The 19,598-nt window shown below is 37.8% G+C and overlaps 2 protein-coding genes across 2 annotated transcripts in view; one reads left to right on the forward strand and one right to left on the reverse strand.

Moving 5' to 3' along the window:
* The first annotated feature begins 343 nt into the window (after positions 1-343).
* On the forward strand, positions 344-2,848 carry LOC133842983 (sodium/hydrogen exchanger 8). Its single transcript, XM_062276355.1, has 2 exons — positions 344-1,176; positions 1,252-2,848. The coding sequence occupies exons 1-2, from the start codon at positions 461-463 to the stop codon at positions 2,507-2,509; spliced, it is 1,974 nt and encodes a 657-aa protein (XP_062132339.1). The 5' UTR covers positions 344-460; the 3' UTR covers positions 2,510-2,848.
* Positions 2,849-4,910: 2,062 nt separating this feature from the next.
* Positions 4,911-19,598, reverse strand: part of LOC133838836 (mucin-2) — a 31,026-nt gene continuing 16,338 nt past the window's right edge. The window contains 14 exon segments of the mRNA XM_062270064.1: positions 4,911-6,298; positions 6,362-6,560; positions 6,621-7,058; positions 7,295-7,520; positions 8,066-8,259; positions 8,323-8,409; positions 9,814-9,969; positions 9,971-12,745; positions 13,442-13,912; positions 14,228-14,274; positions 14,335-14,851; positions 15,361-17,904; positions 18,155-18,351; positions 18,413-18,984. Coding sequence (XP_062126048.1) covers positions 6,131-6,298; positions 6,362-6,560; positions 6,621-7,058; positions 7,295-7,520; positions 8,066-8,259; positions 8,323-8,409; positions 9,814-9,969; positions 9,971-12,745; positions 13,442-13,912; positions 14,228-14,274; positions 14,335-14,851; positions 15,361-17,904; positions 18,155-18,351; positions 18,413-18,984 — 8,591 coding nt within the window. The 3' untranslated portion in view covers positions 4,911-6,130.

Raw genomic sequence — 19,598 nt, forward strand, 5'->3', positions numbered from 1 at the left:
TCTATAATCTGTTTTCTGCATAATAAATACACAAATCTTTAGAAACTGAAACTGAAAAAACAAGCTCTATTATCATTGAATTGATTTTGACCCCCTAGATAGAGTCGTAGGTTATACATAGGTATAAATTAAGTTGTAAACTTTATTTGAATAATATAATATACAGATGTCTATGTAACTTTTAATTATTTAATTTAATTTAAGTTATACACGCGCACACATGAATATACAAAATATCGTTGAAATAATCAGTCTGCCGATATACCGATAAAAATTCTGATACAACATATTTCGAAGAAATTTCTTGCAGGCATACCACTCTTTATTCGCCGTAACCAGTGTGGTAAAATACCAAGAATCAAAGTAGAACGTTAAAACAGCTGCTCATGACGTGTTTGTACTTCAGTAAAGAAAATAATAAAGAATTTAGGTATCGCGTTGTAAAAATACGTTGTTAAACATGAGGAAAAGACTGGCGCACTCGTGGAAAAGAATTATAATATTTGTTATTTTCGCTGTCTGCACCACACAGGCGTTGGATTCACACGATGCCAACCAAGACACTACTGGTAGTCTGGTACAATCTGCTGGCTCGCCACAAAACACAATTGTTAATGCATCTAATGTTAGCAGTAACAATAGCACAGGCAACACTAATAATATAACCGCAAGTGTCTCACCTGAACTGTCCACCGCAACTTCAGTGGCACCAATAAGGAGAAACACAACTGGAAACTCGTCTACAACAGTCACGGAGCCATCATTAATTGATTCTCATGCAGTTGAACAGGAACACAATTCGTCGCTATCGCTTTTTTTTGTGATATGCGTAATTATGCTGGGCATACTTTTGATACACTCAATGCTTCAAACTGGATTTCAATATTTACCCGAATCGATTGTCGTAGTCTTCTTGGGTGCCTTTATTGGCCTCTCGCTGAATGTGATGTCTGGCGAAAATAATAGTTGGAAACGAGAAGAAGTATTCTCTCCGATGGGCTTCTTTCTCGTCCTTCTACCGCCGATTATATTCGAGTCTGGATATAATCTGCACAAAGGCAATTTCTTTCAGAACATTGGCTCCATATTGGTGTTTGCTATTTTTGGTACAACAATATCTGCCTTGGTAATTGGTGCTGGCATTTACTTATTGGGAATGGCTGAGGTAGCATATCGGTATGTTTTGTAATTGATTTATTTATTAGCGTGTCTTTTTGTTTCCAAATACATCTCTTCTTTTCAATCTTTCAGACTTAATTTTTCCGAATCATTTGCGTTTGGTTCGTTGATTTCGGCCGTCGATCCTGTGGCGACGGTGGCTATCTTTCATGCCCTTGATGTCGATCCAATCCTTAACATGTTGGTCTTTGGAGAAAGCATACTCAATGATGCCATATCCATTGTCTTGACAGCATCCATCACCATAAATGCGAACGCCGATGCAAACACTGGTGAAGCAATGATGAGCGCCTTAAAAACGTTTTGCGAAATGTTTTTTGCATCTGCTGGCATTGGAGTCATATTCGCACTCATATCAGCACTGTTACTCAAACACATCGATCTACGAAAGCATCCCTCTTTGGAGTTTGCAATCATGCTTATGTTCACCTATGCACCCTATGTCTTGGCAGAAGGCATACACTTGAGCGGCATCATGGCTATACTCTTTTGCGGCATCGTGATGTCACATTACACGCATTTCAATTTATCGACTGTGACGCAAATCACCATGCAGCAGACTATGCGAACACTGGCATTTATTGCAGAGACATGTGTATTCGCTTATCTGGGACTGGCAATTTTTTCATTTAAGCATCAAGTTGAAATGTCATTCGTCATCTGGTCGATAGTGCTATGCCTAATTGGACGAGCCTGTAATATATTTCCGCTGGCATATTTGGTGAATAAGTTTCGTGAACATAAAATTAACAACAAGATGCAGTTCATCATGTGGTTTTCTGGTCTACGAGGAGCTATTTCGTATGCCTTATCACTCCATCTGCATTTGGATAGTCAAGAGAAACGACATGTTATTATCACAACGACTCTCATCATCGTACTTTTCACAACACTCGTTCTGGGTGGCTCCACCATGCCCCTGCTTAAATATCTTAAGCCTGGAAAGAAACGACGGGCTCGTGGATCTGTGCGATCGACGAATGGAAGTTCGTACTCAAATCGAAAACGTAGCAAGTCAATATCCCTCTCAAAGACTAGAGAATGGGGCCAGGCAATCGATTCCGAACATTTATCTGAATTGACCGAGGAAGAGGATGTCACGTTTACCCAGGCTAGAGATCGTTTTGGCCGCTTAGATCGCAAGTATTTTATTCCGTTTTTTACACGGCGATTCAACAGCCAGGAACTTAACGAATGCAAGTCTCAAATGGCGGATTTGACCAACAAATGGTATCAAGCTATACGCATAAGTCCTCTAGATTCTGATGAATCAGACGATGAGATTGGGCTCTCAGCTACAACAAGTCAAAGCAATTTGACGCGATCTTAAATTTACCAGATTATTCTAAAACAATATATCTTTGTGGCCAAAATTCAAATATAGTCAGGCATACTACAAAGAGTACTAATTATATTATCAATATTTTGTAAAGTGTGCAAGTGCAATTGTTTTTCAGTAGAAAAATCATTAATTTTAAATGTAGAGTTTAGTATGGATAGTATTTGTTGTAAACTCAACAATGTTTTAATTTATGTTAATTGATTGCCCTTGGTATACTGTTTCGTATATCTTTTATATCACTAATGTTACCTCATTTTAAAAGTGCATCAAACAGTATTCATTCTGTTTATTTGTTTTTTATTCAGCTGTCTCCTAATATATATAAAAATAAATATGTATTGAATATATATATATATAATAGTAATATACTTATGTATGTACATAATATGAAAACCAAAAATATTTGTATTTCCTGCGAAAGAAATTGTGATAATAAATGTCAGTATATTTACTTATGAAACTGCAGCAATTTAATGTTTATTTATATTTATACAAATGTAAGTTAATATGCGCCACATAAAAATACATAACTGTTTCATATATCAACTTGCAATGTTCTGTTGTATAAGTAGGTTATTTTCAACATCAGTTTTAGTTTTAGTACGCAGGAGAAATGGAATTTAGTGCAGTCTACTCACAAAGAGTACAAGTCCTTCTATAGGCTTAATGGAGAATTTCCAATCTTGGTACATTTGAGCTTTTAGAACACAATACAATTCTTGCGTTGGCGGATCAAGCAGTCACGTTTATTGCGTTCCGGTATATAATTTACGCACCAAAATACAATTTGTAAAATTTGTTCTTTTTTTTTATATGAGATGTTAATACATACATCATATATAAGCGAATCAAGTGTTGTGCCAATTTATTTTTAGAACTTTGGGGATTATGCCTCAAGCGCAACCTTCGCACAAAGAGTAAAAGTCCTCTCCAATATGAATTTCGGAGGATTTTTCAATTTTAGTACATTGACAGATTTTAGAGCACAAAGCAATTGGAACTGACATTTTAGTTCTTCTTGCATTGTCGGAGCAAGCAGGTCACGTTTTTTCTTATTGAGATTGCGTGTGTTTAAATATTTGATTTCAATATGATAATTAATATAAAATGTGAACTTTTTTAATTACATCGTGTTATTGGTGTTCGCGATTATGAATGTTAAGCATATTACTTTGCTACTCAATCGTCCTAATTATGCTAAACGAAAAGAAAAAAAGTGACGCTCGGCGAGAAAACTGGCGCTAAACTTGTAAAATTTTGCGCGTTTTTGCATTTTATATGTGAGTTAATTTGTGCGCTTGGCACAAGTCGATATGTAAAGGTGATAATTCATTTTTAAGTGTAACTTCTGTATTATAACATTGCAATTGGACTCCTCGTCGATAAAAGCAAATCACTTGCAGATAAGTGCCAACGGGTCAAAGTCTCTCTTCGAAGGACAAGATGGCGATCCCGTAGCCAACATGCTGTTTACGCAGAAAACTAAGCGCGTTTTTGTTTTAAGTATTTTTTTTTAGTGAGTGTGATGTGCACTTTTCGCAAATGTGCATATGTGTATATATGTACATACATACATACATATGTATGTATGAAGGCGGAAATATGTAACGGTTTGAAGTGTGCTGCAAGTAAACAAGTGATGTGAGTTATGTTTTGCGCTTAGCGTATATATAACGGCGTATATGTGACGGCAAATATGTAACGGATCTTGCCTTGCGTTACTGGCGTTCTCGTCGACGAAAGCAAAGCGTAATTAATTTAGTAGACGATTTTTTGGAATATGCTCTTTGTTTAATATGCTAAGTTCAAACAAAAAACGTCGCGATCCGGTGTATAATTTACTTTTATTTTTTTTTTTTTTTATGTGAGATGTTTATACATACATGTGTATATACATAAGTGTATCAAGGGTTTTGTAAGGTGCTCAAAACATTATTTGTGCGGTAAAATTGGTTATTTTTTGAGATGTTTATACATATGTAAATGTGTCAAGTGTTGTGAAGGGTGTTTAAAATATAATTTGTGCGGAAATATTGTTGTTTTTTTTTATATGATTTGTGTATAAGTGTATCTATCAAAAGTTGTGAATGGTGATCTGATAGGAAATGTGCAAGTGCACTGTAAAGTAGTTTCTTTTTGTTTATTTTTTTTATGTGAATTGTGTTCAAGTGCATCAAATGTTTTATAATATGTGATATATTTTTAATGAGTGTGTGATGTGAATAAATTAAATATACTATGATTTCTCAACGTTCTCAACAATATAACATAATAAAGGCTGTACTAACGGAGGTAAGCTTTTTCTTTTATTTAATATTTGCTCGCCATTTTATGACTGTGAGCTAACCCATAAAAATTCTCTAAATGAAACATCAATAATTTATTTAAAATATTTTATTTTATTACACATATTTAATGGTACTCGTTTATTTTATAATTGGTAGCACAAAATACACAATTCACTCGTTGCTAAATAGATTTTTTAGCGCTGTGTTAGGCTAAACAAAAATTGTATATGAAGGTCCTTAAATTATGAAGTCATTTAACCTAATTATATCTCTTTTCAAGTTTGCAGCATTACAAATCCACTTAATACTTTCGTAACAGTATTCACATATAGCTTACTTGTTAATCTACTTGCTAGACTGGGTATATGAGGACTTGGTTGATGTGCTTTCTTTTTTAATATGTTTGTGTTTTTTATAGATTTCAGTTATTGCCAAAAATAATATTTTTTGATGATAAGTATGTACATATGCTTATATGTTCATAAAAAAGTTGACATTTCTTTCATACATTTTTCTAGTTTTCGGCTAAAATGCAAATAGTTATACTATGCGATTTTAATTAATGTAGTGAATGTGATATTAGCTATGTATATGCATGTATGTGTGTATGTATATACATATGTATGTCTAAGTTGATGAGTGTACAGAGGTCAATTTTGAAAAGGTTGATTTATTATTTTGTGGGTATGCAAAGTATAAAATCAAAAGTTGATATAAATACCCATAAATTAATGGTTTATAATACCTTCACCACAATTCAGAAGTGAATTGGACTTAAATTTAAATAGTATAAATGTGACTGCCAAAGTTGACAAAAAATTAATTTATAAGAGTTTCTGACAAATGGAGTTATCAAACTATTTATAATAGTTTTAATTCTAAAAGGCAATGGTTTAATGTTGTGTGTACATTTTACAACTGTATATCATAACATATAATTTACTTCTCAATAGTTCTTAGATCTAGCATCTAACATTACATAGGTAACTTAAGCTAATATTGCGTTTTGAAACTACTTAAGAGAAATTCCATTTAAGTAGCAAACCATAGGAATATACAGTACACATATGTACACATAATATAAGGGAATAAATAATTTTAAATAACATGCTCCAAAAAACGAATTCAATTTATTGCTGCGTTTCAACTAATTAGCTATTGTGTACGAGTATTAAAGATGAAGAACGAGTGAATCCGTATTTTGGCATACTGTCAATAACAAAATGGTGCTGAGTACCAATTCAATTTTGTCAGCATAGATGAATTGCTCATATACGCGTGGAATTTGCTATCGGGCAGATTAGACTGAAAATTTAAGACTTTACGGTTGTGGCTCCTCAACCTCGTTGTCAATGCGTGATGAACGGATACCAGATTTGCCAGTCCACGGGTAGATATCGGGACAGGGTTGACATGTTTTCATATAACGTACGCCTGATTTATGCCAGAGGTTGCACACTTTTGGATTGTTGCAACGCTTCGGACGGTCCTGTAAAAAGCACAATATTAAATCAAAATTTTGAAATTCCAACGTATAGATGTTTGAGCTTACCGAGTAGTCGCATTGAAATGGCTGGAACGAATTGATACGTGATGTAGGTGTTGGGTCTCGGACCCATTGTAGAGCTTGCCAATTAGTTATGATCCAAACGTCTTGCATGGCATTAATGTTATCGAGAAATTTAATGAAACCTTCTTTGTGATGCGGCTGTGTAAACCAAGCGGCATGGTAAAACAATCCAAAGGGAGCCCTAATTAAATAATTCAAGAAATGTACAGTTTTGTTCCTACACTCAATTTTCAATAAATACCTGTTTGTGGTATAATGTCGTTCAAAATTCTTCATGATCATTTTTGTTACACCCTCTGCATCACTGGGATTCGAACAGGCGTCACCCATAGAACAGCGTCCACCATTCAAATCTTGCCACATAACCATGGGTACCTGCCAAACACCTGGATAGCTTCGAGTTGGGCATGGTGGTATCATACAATCATGAAAGATTTTGTAGTCCAAAGTATATGGCCAGGAAGGTGGTCGATTCTCATATACCGGCATTGATGAGTCGTATGTAAAGTTTGAATCGTATAACATCTTGTACATTTTGTTACCACCGACAGAAAGAAAAGGAGCACGCATTCCACGTACATCGGAAAGCTTTACACCACCATAAGCCGCTAAGATTTCCCGCTGACCAGCAATTTCCCGAGTCCATTTCTTTTGTGAGAATTGCTCGCCAAAGCTGTGGCTGTAGATATATGTAGTTATAAGTATATAATAGCTATACAAAATTCTAGATGTTCGATGTTGTCGTTTTGCAAACAAATAAGTGTGTTTAGTCAAATGAAACTGTGCGTATGCATTAGCGGTGTTTTAGTTGTGAGTAAGCAAGATGAGTTTGTTTGGTCTATCTACTCATATTGTAGTGTCTGTTATTGTTCTGTGCTTACGACGCCGCTTAGTTGCCGAGATTCGACTACTTACGAAACTGTGTGTGAAGCCATTTCATGTCCATCTGCGTATAGATTTTGTACTTGGCTATAATCGGTCCATTCATGAGAGACGTAGAATGTGGCAGTTATGGGACACCCATTGGGGTTAACGCGCCCCTTCTCAAAAAGATCCGTATACAATTGCTTATTGAGGTCGTTAACAGAATCATCAAAGGTCAATAGTACAATTTGAGGTATGCTTTCAACTGGAAGTTCGCCTAGCAACCATGACCATTATAATGATGCAGTGGAAATGATGCAATGTGAAGAAAAATAGAAGGGTAATGATATGAATATATAGAAAATTGAAGCGTATATTTAGAGGCATAAGAATAAAAGATAAGTTCTGTTCTTTGAGGTTGATGTTGATGTAGTTCACTGACTGATTTTAACGAACAGAAGTGAAGAACTCAAGAACTTACGAAACCGTGTGCGAGGCCATTTCATGTCCATCAGAATACATATCCTGTACCATGCCATAATCGGTCCATTCGTGTGATAGATAGAAAGTACCACGCCAAGGACAACCATTAGGATTCTTTCGTGACTTGTTATTGAATATCTCTTGATATAGCTCAATGTTAATTGTGTTGATGGCATCATCAAACGTTATCAAAACAATTTGTGGTGTAACTGATACATTCAAACCGCCTACGTTTTGTGGAGTAAGTTCATTTTTGAGATAATTTCACATAAAGCTTTATAGGGCTATTATTACGCTATTTAACTGCTAGGCAACGAACTGGAAAGAATTTTCACTTACCAGGTATATCCTTTCCACCGCAATAGCAATCAGGCAAAAGACATACATCTTTACGGCATTTCGCTGCAGTTTTATCTGGCGTAGGCTGTGGATAAATAGGATCCGGTCTTGATGCTGGATATCTATAAATGTCTACAAACTCTTGAGCCTTTGAGACTATTGTGCCAGAGGGCTTAAGCGTCGGACGCGTTCGCCTTTAAGTGTTAATATCAAATTAATGTATGGCTTGATGTAACAAAAATAACTTAAGTACGTACGGTGGGTGAGTTCCTCTGTTGGGCGGTGCGGCGGCATCACGATCCTGATTTGTGTATATAGTACTGCCGCGGTTTCTATTATTGGTTCTAAATGCAAGTAACACAAAATTAGAGATAATATTATTTATAAAATAGAAAAATTGAATATCACGTGCGGAATGCCAATTAATTTTTATGGACAATTGCTACACAAATAATAATAAGAGGTTAGTGTTATTTATAAAGTAATTTGCACAACCCAAGTATTTATGTAGGTATGTATATGTATATTGATATGTTTATAGGTGTGATTATGTATGTATGTACACGTGAATAAAATAGCATTTCACATCAGCAGCCAATTTATTGTAAACTTAGTGAGAACCAAAAATGTGTAGTATACTTATATGTCTGTGTGGCAGGATTGGGCTGAAAGTCTAAGCAGAGGATAATAGATAAAAAGAACAGTAACAGTTGATATTGTTTCGCTTAGTAAACCGCTGTAAGATATTTTATATAGACTTTCAATGATACCCGTAATTATTTAAAAAGTTTTATACCATAAGGGACGCTGTTTGGTTTTGTTTGACGAAATTTTTAAAGCCCTTTCTGGGCATATTAAGATATTTGTGTGAAGCCTCATACATCTTGGCTGAGACTATAATTCCTTTATTGAATTTCTGTATGAATTTAGATATTTCTGTAACTATAAATACTAAATAAAAGCTCAATAAAATGTGCAAGTGCTGTTTTACCCCTAAAAAATGTTTAAATATGTATATGAAATTAATCCAAAATAGATAAAATGTGAACTACATTGAACAATAACAGTCAAAAGTAAAAGTGTAAATTTGAATTTTTAGTTCTCACAATATCGTGACATATACACACATACATTTTTGATGTATGTATTAACCATTTAAGTTTGTATAAGGAAATAAAAAATGCGGAAGGAATGTCACTAAAATCATAAAGAAATCAAAAATAAAAAAATGAGAATACTCTCAATAATAATACGAGTATGCAGATACAAATACTAGTATTAAAAGGTAAAAGGGCCACCACCTATCGGTTACGAATTGTTTACATACTTTTTCTTACCGCTCTGTACAGTGTTGCAACATTTTACAGATCAGCTAATATTTAGTATATATAGTATGCATGTATCTTTGCATTAAAAATCAACGAACAACTATGTGACTATGTTGGCATTACAGTGGTCTTAAGATTTCAGACATTTCGCCTGATGGTTGTTTAAATAAATACTAAAGGCGTACTAGAAAGCCAACAAACAACCAAAGTTCTACATAAGTGGGTGAATGTGGGTAATGAGAAACGAAAGCTACATAACAAATACAGTTGTTGGGTTTGTTGTTTGTTTAAGACACTAAATCTGTGTTGAAAAACAAGATTACGGTGAAATTGTAAATTGTAAAAAAAGAGAGGAGAGTGATAATGCAGTGGTATCAGCAACTAAGGAGCTTTATAAAGAAATCGCTATTGATTTTATACCTTGAGGGAATTTCGTTGCACTTGGCGCTCAGTGTGCTGTCGGAGCACTTCACCGAGACGGCAGCGGTAGCGACAGCGCCATTGTTGTTGTATTGATGTTGGTTGTTGTTATTGTTGGGGGCGATGGCATATTGGAATTTGCTAACTCTACCCCCCTGGCATTTGATAGGCTGTGGAGGTAGAGCCTGGGCTAGATGATTGAGCGGCAGCAGCGGCAATCGACGATTTTATGGCATTGTTAACCCTCGAAACTCGTGTAGTAGGAGTAGGTGGAGCAAATATAGGTTCAGAGGAAGTGGCAATTGTGGTTGTGGTTGTTGTTGTAGTTGGAGTAGAAGGTGCGCTACTAACTTCGGGGGTGCTAATATTTGATTGTTGTCTTATGGTCGGTTCTGTGCTTAATATGATCATCGTGGAAGAGGGGGAGAATAATTTGGAGGGATATGGTTTTGATGTCAAATGTGAAACACGAGTAGTGGAGTGGAGCAGTGCAGGCAATGCCGTAGTCGATCTCATCGGCACTGAAGTATTTCGATTCTCTGAGCTGTTGATTTGTTTAATTTCATCAATGGTAGCTGTTACCTCAGGTGCAGCATTTTCATCGACAAACTGCGGTGATCCACTTTCATCACTGCCACTAGCAGCAAGAAATTGTTGCAATTGTTCCAATACATTAGTAGTACGGAACTTTGAGCGACCATTTGCTGTTTTTATATAGCCAGCGTTCTGCAGACTTTCTGCCAGTGTACGTTCCGCCGTTTGCTGTCGATACTTATTCGAATATAGAAACTTGACAGGAGGACGATCAGTAATAATCACAATTTCCGTCGAGCTAGAAATATCGTTGTTAAGAGACGATGGTTCTGTGTTGATGCTTAGTTCTATATCATTGCCATGCTTAGCTTCAAATGGGCGCTGTGCAATTAATGCTTCAGCACGAGGTGAGTTCTGATAATGGGTCTCATTTTCAATAGGATTACTTTTAGGTTTATTCGTTGGTTCTGAATTAATTGGTATGGCTTGATAGCTTTTGACTACCTCTTTAGCCTGCTGAGTCGCTTTGAAGCTTTCATACTTCTCTTGAGACTTCGCTGTGGGGCCAGCCTGCGTTTGTCGCAGGCTGTTTGCAACTCGAGACCTCTGAACTTTTCTTCTAGGATATAGGTTAGGTGCTGAGCTTCTTAAATCCGAATTTTTGGGTATTTTGAATTTTGGCGCATACGTTGTTGGCTCGTCAACGCTGTCTAAATTATAGTTTACGGTTGCTGCTGTGTAACGAGACCGTCCTCGGGGACGCACAGGAGTTTCAGTTACTTGAATGGGAGATGATGTCACTAACGTGGAAATTGTTGATTTTAATACAGAATCCGTTATAGTAGAAATATTAATTGATGAAGTTGGAGTAGTACTCCTGGCTATTGGTGTACTGACTGTTGGAACAGGATTTTGGGGACTAAAAGTGCTGAGAATTGCATCACTAATACTAAAATTACGTGCATTTCCGGTTGTCAAGGTAGCAATAATTGTCTGGCTTGAGTTCTTTTGAGGCAAGCTCATAAAAAGTGGATTTTTATTTGACTTCGGCGTGGTTTGGAGAAACGGTGGCGATCCATTTCCACTACGTGATCTCGTCGTTGCTCTGAGACTGTTCTGTGGTAATCGTTCATCATGGAGTAGGCTCTCAAGACTTTTGTAAGGTGACACAAATCGCATTGAAGGGTTGCTGGTTACACGACTAAGGTTGTCCTTAAAAAGATTTGCACGAGCCGTAAAACTTTGTCCAGAAGCGACTCGCTCTGTGCTTGACGTTGAGATAATCGCAGCTTTTGTTGGGATACTTGTGGTTATTATACTAGCAAGTTCTCTTTCGCTTGTTGTGGCCATTATTGCTTGTTTGGTACTGAGGGCCTGTTTAATAGTTGGACGACCATTACGCCAGACTCGCAACGGAGCATATGTTGTGGGTACTATGTCCTCATAGCTCTCGGTATTTGTATATGCTAGTGTAGGGGGTAAATGTTTGGTTGTTGGAGTTGGTATAGTCGTAGTTGTTGTTGTCTTAGGAGTGGTAGTTGTTGTTGTGTCTGTCTTTTGTAGTCGTTCATTATTGTCAACTTGATATATGGATTCATTTTCTTTATTCAATGATTGCTCCGCTTTCAAGCTAAATCCGTGCGATCCGCTCTGTAGGCTATATTGATAAACATTGTTAGGCCTTCTAGTACTTGAGCTATCCAATAATTCGCCTGGATGTGATTCTGCTCTGCTTTTTGCTATTGCCCTAAAACTCTGGGGCTTTATGTCGGAGAGTACAAAGTTTTGTATACGTTTGTTTTGATTTTGCTCTACGGAAATTGGTTCATCTGTTTCAAAATTATTGCTTGAATATGTGGCCTCTTTAGAGTATATTGGTTTAATAGGCTTCGCTGTTGGAGGCCGAACTGAGTTACTGGATCCGTACGCCGCAGCATTGATGAAATCTAGGAACTTGGGAGAAGTGCTTGTTTCAACCGCACGACTGGTTGGAATCTCTGCAGTTTGCACTTGCACATTCTGGCTTTCGTCATAAATGGTCTCTGGAAGTTCTCGAGTACTACTATTTGCACTGTCACCTACCAACAACCACTTCTCGCCAATTTGATAGAATGGAACTGTAGGTCGGTGGTGTGTCAAGGTATTCTGTGTATTATTGCTTTTTTGGTTTTCGATGTTTTCACTTACAGCACTAACTAGAGACTTAGCCAGTACTTGAAGCTGGGATTTGAGAAAGGGATTGGAACTATAGGTAGGGGATGGCATCGTTGTACTTGTAGTGGTCGAGGTCGTAGTGGTTGTTGAACTGGGTGTATGTGTGGAACGTGGTGGTGGTGTGGTTGTCTTTAATTTGATTATGACATTTTGCTTAATGCTTTTATTTGCATGCGTTTTGTAGCTGTTGAAGAAATGTGTATTTTTAATAAACAACAATCACATTAGAGTTAGTAACTTATCCATTCAAATGATGTGTACTATGTATAAATGCGTGATTTTCAAGAATGATATATCGTAATCCTTTGGTTCTCAATATACTATTTGTCTAATATGTACCTTAGTTTCGGTGAATCGCATCTTAACATAAAGCACATGCCATGCGAATAACGCGAAGCCATGCGCGAAATAAATAATGATTACATTGTACATTCATATGATACTATAAAATTCATGCAATGAAATTAACTGCACGTTTTTTTGTTTCCATTTTGCACAGGACGACTACAGATTTGGTAAAAAAATGTTGTAAAACTAAGACGTTTATAATGAAAAATAACCAAATAAAAATATAGGACATTTGCTAATATTATCATATGTATGTTTGCAGCTAGCTAAAATTGCTTTCTATTATACCATAGATTCTAGCTGCTTCAGTGTATTTTAAGGTCGAAAAATGTTTTGTGTGTGTTTTTTTGGTTTTGTTTGATTTGTAGTGTAAAATGAGATCTCATATTGTACTTATTTGTAATGATTTAAAGGCAAAAAAGCTTTTTGGGCATAGAGGAGAGCCGTATGAACAGACAGCTAGTCATAGACATAGTCTATAAATTTAATTAGGTGTAAGAGAATTTCACAAATCGAGTGGCATGGGAAATACCTTGAAGGTTGCAGTGTTGTTGTTTTCACGGGGGGCTTTGTAGTGGTTTGTGTGGTAATTGTGGTAGTTTTGCTTGTACTCCTGCTTGTCACCGGAAATGACTTTAAGGTCGACTTTAAGGCTGGCGTTGGTGGCGTCGTTGTATATTTTTTAGTTGCTCCAACTTTAAATTGTGTTGTCGACTCTGCGACATCATTGGCGATCAAATAATAGTCGCCTGTGTTCACTGATTTAGATGGTTTGTTTTGACGCACAGTCGCTTCTGAGTCGTGCTCACTATGATAGTAGTCTTCTTGCGAATTATGGGCATACTCAGCTGAGCTGGAATAGCTAAAATCAGGCTCCTCATAGCTCATATTTTCCGTGGTAAATGCGTCGTAGTAGTTGCGTGCATCATGTGTAACTGCAGGACTCGACGTTGTCGATGCAATGGCCCGGCCATCTAGAGTCTGAATGGTCACTTCCTCTGCCCTGATTGATAGATTTGTTGTAGATGTTGTTTGTTGTTTGTGTAGTCGGGGGGTGTTGTTGAATAAGAGATGAAAATGTTTGATAAATTTTGATGGTGATTTTGTGTATTGTGTAAATTTCTTTTGCTAAGGCACTGGGGAAACATCTGCATTTATTAATTCCTTAAATATCTATGTATGTATACTAAATATTGAGTCGAATGCAAATTGTGTGTACGAAACAATTTTCTGACAACTAGTTAGCATGTTAACAAGTTTCTACTCAATTTGAGTCGCGATGTGCGATTTGAGGCCTTAAATAACAAAAATTACTTACCTTTGCGGGGTGCGTGTGGGATGATCATATACACTGTCCTGTTCAATCTATTGGCAATTTATAGATGAAATGGTGCACTATACAATCTATTGAAAAACTATACATACCTGCGCATTGACATCGGTATCATCGTAGTCCGTGTTGTAGCTCAATGCAGATGCAGGCTGATTACTGTAATGTGGCCTTTGTGTTGGCGTTGAAGTTGTTAGTATCTCCAAGGGCCGATAGGTCGAGTGTTGTTGTTGTTGCTGGCGAACAGTAGGCTGGTATTGCTGAGGTTGTTCCTGCTGTGGTTGTTGCTGTGGTTGTTGCTGTTGCTGATACTCAATATCCCTGTACAAATCAATTTCGTCGTCGTAAACAGAATAGTATGATGAATCATAGGGATTTGATAAGGCATGCGACTGTTGCTGTTGCTGATGTTGTTGCGGTTGTTGGAATGGTGTCGGTTGTTGTTGCGCCTGCTGTGGTGTTTGGTAGCCAACCCCGTGATTGAATATGGATGTAGTATTGTAGTAGTTACGATTGGATTCTAACTGTGGCGGTGGAGCTTGTGAGCTGGGTTGTACAAATATGTTATCGGTTGTCTGCGCCGTTAGCGATGACGGTGAGGATGAATCAACTCTTTACACATACAATTTTTGTGAGTCGAGTTGGCGGCGCAAGTTATTTACATTAACAAATATTCATAATTATTTAAAATATTGATGCAATATAATACATATGACAATAAAGTAGGAACGCAATGATTTTCATATGATACAAGGGGGAAAAAATGGAAAATGATAGTAGTATGGTAATAGTAGTAAGAGCTTAAATTCAGAGTACATAAAGTATGGATAGTTTATTAGTTTATATGATGAGTTAAGATGGTTAGAGCAGTAGAAAATTTGGTTAGGGTAGCCCAGTCCATAAAAAAATTGTTTAGTCAACTGTACAGCTTTTGTAAGTTTCATCGGTTTTGATTTTTGGTTTGTTTAGTTATGGGTAAGGTCAGAACGTAAACGTATAAACAGTTGTGCCTGCGGGCAGTTGTAAATATAATTATGTACATGTATTTGTATTTGTATTTGTATTTGTGTAGCAGCCAAAAACAATTGAACAGCAGAATCATCAGCGACTTGTATAACTACCTTTGTCTATCCACATTTGAGGAGCTGTGTATCGAGTTTAAGTGCTGACCGCCCAAGCTACCAGAGCTTATGCTAGCTTTGCCATTAGCAGCCCCTTGGTTGGTTTGATTTTGAGAGCGCTCTGTTACAACTGAAGTATCCACAATGTGTGCTTGCCACTTTTGTTGTCCGCGGGTGCGTTGCGGCCGCACAGTGTGACGTATTTTAGCTGGAGCAGGTGTTGTTGTCGTTGTTGTTGTGGTAGTGCTAGTCAAATGGACACGGATATTTTGGTTGGCAGATGAGGGTTTCCCTTGCAATTGGGGTAGTCGTTGCTTCAGTTCCTGGAATATGTCGCTTGGAAAACTGATGAAAGCTGGAACTCCAGCACCTGGAATAGGCTGGTTGTGTTGTGCAAAATGAGGAAAAGGTCGACGAGTTGTTGTTGCTTGCATGAATCCTGTCTGAAGCTGTTTTTTTTCTGGCATGGAAGTAGTCGTTCTATCAGTAGTCACTTGCGGGCGGGGTGGAGCCATCGTCTCGGACATGGGCATATAAGGAGGCATTTGTGATGGTGGTAATATGTCCTCATCAACTCCATCATCATAGTCCTCGTCATAAAACTCAACAGGTGTGTCCGTAGTAGTTGTTCTAGAGCCACTATTTTTGAGTCGGGGCAAGGGAGTAGTTGATGTTACATTTTCCTTTGATTTATGCATTCTTATGCTGTTGTCGAAACTTTCATATCCTTTAACAATGTGGGTCGTTGCTAAAGTGGTTGCGAGAACTGGCTCACTGGCCACGATTGGTCTGGTTTTCTGAGGGGATCGGGTAGTTGTTGTGACTGATGCCGTACTGGTTACGGGCCGACGAAGAATCAAAGCATTACGCACATTGCCACTTCCATCATTGCTTACCTGTTTAAAGTATTTGATTAATGGATTTACTGCCGGACTTAAACTGGCTAGATCACTTGCTTTTAGGTTTGCCATAAATTCATTAATGTTAAATTGAAAATTTGTCAAGTGTGGCTTCGGTGTTGCCAACGATATTGGTGACTCTAGTTTCGGAAGCGCAGTAGAACTCATTGATTTCGTAAACGTCTGATATGACTCAGGTAAAGTTGTATTGGACGCATAAGTGATACCCACTGGAAGATTTGAGATGTTCCGAAACGGTATTTGATGAAGAATAACCTGCTTGTTGTTAGACAAATCGGGCGCTGAAACAATGTTAAAGTTTGGAGTGACTTGCAGTGGGGTGACTGGTGGTCGCACCTTGACCGCAGCATGCTCTATTTGATTCAGCTTGGCCGTGTTGTAAACACCTTTCATCTTTTGATTTGCAATTATATTATACTGAAAATAATTGCTTTCTGTAGTACTTTGCAGCTCTTGGCCTTGGCCAATGCTATACTGAGATATAAGTTTGACCGGATAGCTTGAATGGTTTGGCGCCTGCTCTGCTTTATTGTTGTTGTTGTTGTTATAAAATCCACCCATTGTACTGTACTGGGCATAGTGACCTATCGGAGTTACTTGTTGCGGTGGTTTAGGTGTGGAGTAATACTCTATAGATGTTCGTGGAGTCGTTGTGTGCACTGTTAACTGAGTAGGGGCTATAGGTTGATTGTCCAAGTGAAAGTAGGCAAAATTTTCAGTTTGAATTTGCTTACGACGTTCTTTTAGTTCTTTCAGCTGCTGTATTAGGTAGGGCAGTAAATCGGTATTTTGCGATTGCTCCTGATAACCTACTGATGGTCTCGAACTAGTTGAACTAGCTGCACCATAGTAGTTGCCAGGAATGGGTCGAAAGTCATCTTCTATCGGAGGCGGTGGCAATGACAAGTTATAGCCTGTATACACTAATGTTGGCTTTTGAGCGTATGGGTAGTTCGGGGCTTGCTGCTGATGTTGTTGTTGTTGTTGTTGCTGATGCTGATGCTGCTGCTGTGGGTAAGCCTTATGGCCAAGGTTCTGGCTTAATTCGTTATAATTGTGGTTGGAGGGTGTTTGTTGATTGGGCGGAGTAAGGTACGGATTGTAGTGGCCAAATGTATAACCATTTTTCTGTGTATTCAATTGATGCGCAGATGGGGAGTCAATGGATCGATAGTTATTCGTTGGCCATTTTAGAGAAGTATGCGAAAAAGGTCTTAACTGACGAGGTCGTCGCTTTGATTCTGCAATGTCAGTATCATTCCTATCATCATTTAATTGTTCATAATCAGAGTCTGCGTCTTCGTCTTCGTCACCGAACTCAATTTCTTTTTGGTTGTAATCATGTTTTTTTATACTATATTTCGATGAAAATTTTTGTACGTGATTTATAGTTGGGGCAGCCTCATCGAAATGTTCTTGAGAGTTATTTGAGTCACTGCCCAAATTAGTGTTAGTGCTGCTGTCTGACTCCATAACCTCACTAGAAATATTTGAATCGTTTTGGATTTCCGCTGGCGTAGTTATCGCTAGTCCAATAACACTGCGTCGTTTGCGTCTCCTGTCTAGATCAAGTCGATTATGTGGCAGTTCAGGTTCAATTGTTATGTCGTTGTTCAAGCTTTCGCTGTTTGCGTACAGAGTTTAGCCAAAAAAGCATTTTTCAGTCAGTTGGTGTGTCGTTTTGAGCAAAATATAGATATAGTGCAGTATGCATTGTATGAGAAAAAGAGAGTAGTACAATGAGTTGAAGAGAATTTTAAATTTGGCTTGCAGTTTTTGGAAACTATAAGAACAGTTTAAAAAAAAAAAAAAACTAAAGCGACGAACAATGAAGAGCTAGTTAAAAACGATAGCCAAAATGATACTAGACATACCTGTAAGCAGAGCCAAAAGTATATGACCCAATTTTTCCATGATTTGGTATGGCATTTATGCTGGCCTGGTGTATTATTCCGTCGCGATCCCGTTGAACTTGGCTAACAGTACTCGGTTGGCCACGATAAACACGCTGTTGTCGATCGCTTTCCTCCTCCTCAACGGGTGGTAGTGATTCCTCTGCCTCGGTGTAGAGCTGGAAATACATAAGCAGTTGGTAGACGACAGATCTTGCTATTTGCTTGTCAGCCACTCACCTTGGCTATTTCTTCTTGAGACTCCAAGAGCGTCTTCGGTTGCCCACGAGACGTGACTATAGGATTTGGCGGCACACGCAATTCTGGTGGCGGTGGTATATGCTGAACTTGTGCCTGAATTATCTGTGGCGGCGAGCGATGATATTGTGGTGGCACTGTGGCTGCCTTTTGGGTCGAGCCTGGGCTAGTAAATGCGGCTCCAAAACGAATGCGGCTAGGAACGTGTTGTTGATGTTGCTGCTGCTGCTGCTGTACTTTGTTACGTGGGGCGCTACCAACATCTGTCGAGCTCGCTGACGTCCCACTATCCACTAATTCACAACCCACGTTTCGGGGCCAGTCGCAGGTCTGCAGCTCATGTGAATACATAAGACCCCCAGTGCAGCTTTCCAGGAGTGCGCCACCGAATACACAGACATAATATTGTGTGCAGTCAGTTGGGTGCGGGTAGTATCCGAATTCTTCGGGACAATCAAAGTTAATACCATTTGTGCTGGTTGGCTTAACATTGGTTCCAAAGCTGCGTGAATTGGTTAGGCGTGAAGCGCGTTTGCTTTGAGCATCAATACATCCTGTAAGACAGGGAAGAAGGGATTTGTTAAAAACATTCAGAAGTATTGCCAAAGTATTTTTGTATTTTAATCCAATGCACAGCAAGTACCTAAAAGATACATTGAAATGTTTCAATCTCCCAGTTAAGTTAGATAAAATACCAAATATCAAAAACGTACTAAAAAAAAAATACTCAAGTAATGCTTGTCCAATTCCACAAAAATCATGAAAATCTTAATAAAAACTTGAATTTGATTATTATTTCAAGCAATTCATGCTCAATTTGAATTCAATTGAACTTCGATGCATTCAAACTTATTGCACCAAAGCCGCAAGCCAATGGCGCGACCAATTCGAATTGCTCGCCCAACCTAAGATATTGTCATAATTGGGGCGGAAGTTGTTTTACTCTTATTACCCAACTTGTTGAACTTTTATTTGCCAAAGTATATTTGTATAAGCGTAAAATCTTGCAAGACAATAAAGTTAGGCAAGAAGCCGTTCTGTAACGATTTCAGTTAACCTTCGTTTATCAAATAGTTTGTACTCAAATTAAGAATGTGACTCATAATTGTAGATGTATGTCGTATTTAGTGCTTAAGTGGAGTAAATATATCAATGACTCTATATTAGC

Source organism: Drosophila sulfurigaster, chromosome 2L (genome assembly GCF_023558435.1).
Source record: "Drosophila sulfurigaster albostrigata strain 15112-1811.04 chromosome 2L, ASM2355843v2, whole genome shotgun sequence".
Taxonomy (NCBI): domain Eukaryota; kingdom Metazoa; phylum Arthropoda; class Insecta; order Diptera; family Drosophilidae; genus Drosophila; species Drosophila sulfurigaster.

Coding starts and splice junctions, on each gene's coding strand:
- LOC133842983 (XM_062276355.1), top strand. CDS start 461: ATGAGGAAAAGACTGGCGCACTCGTGGAAAAGAATTATAATATTTGTT. Junction 1,177..1,251: donor ATGGCTGAGGTAGCATATCG/GTATGTTTTGTA, acceptor TCAATCTTTCAG/ACTTAATTTTTCCGAATCAT.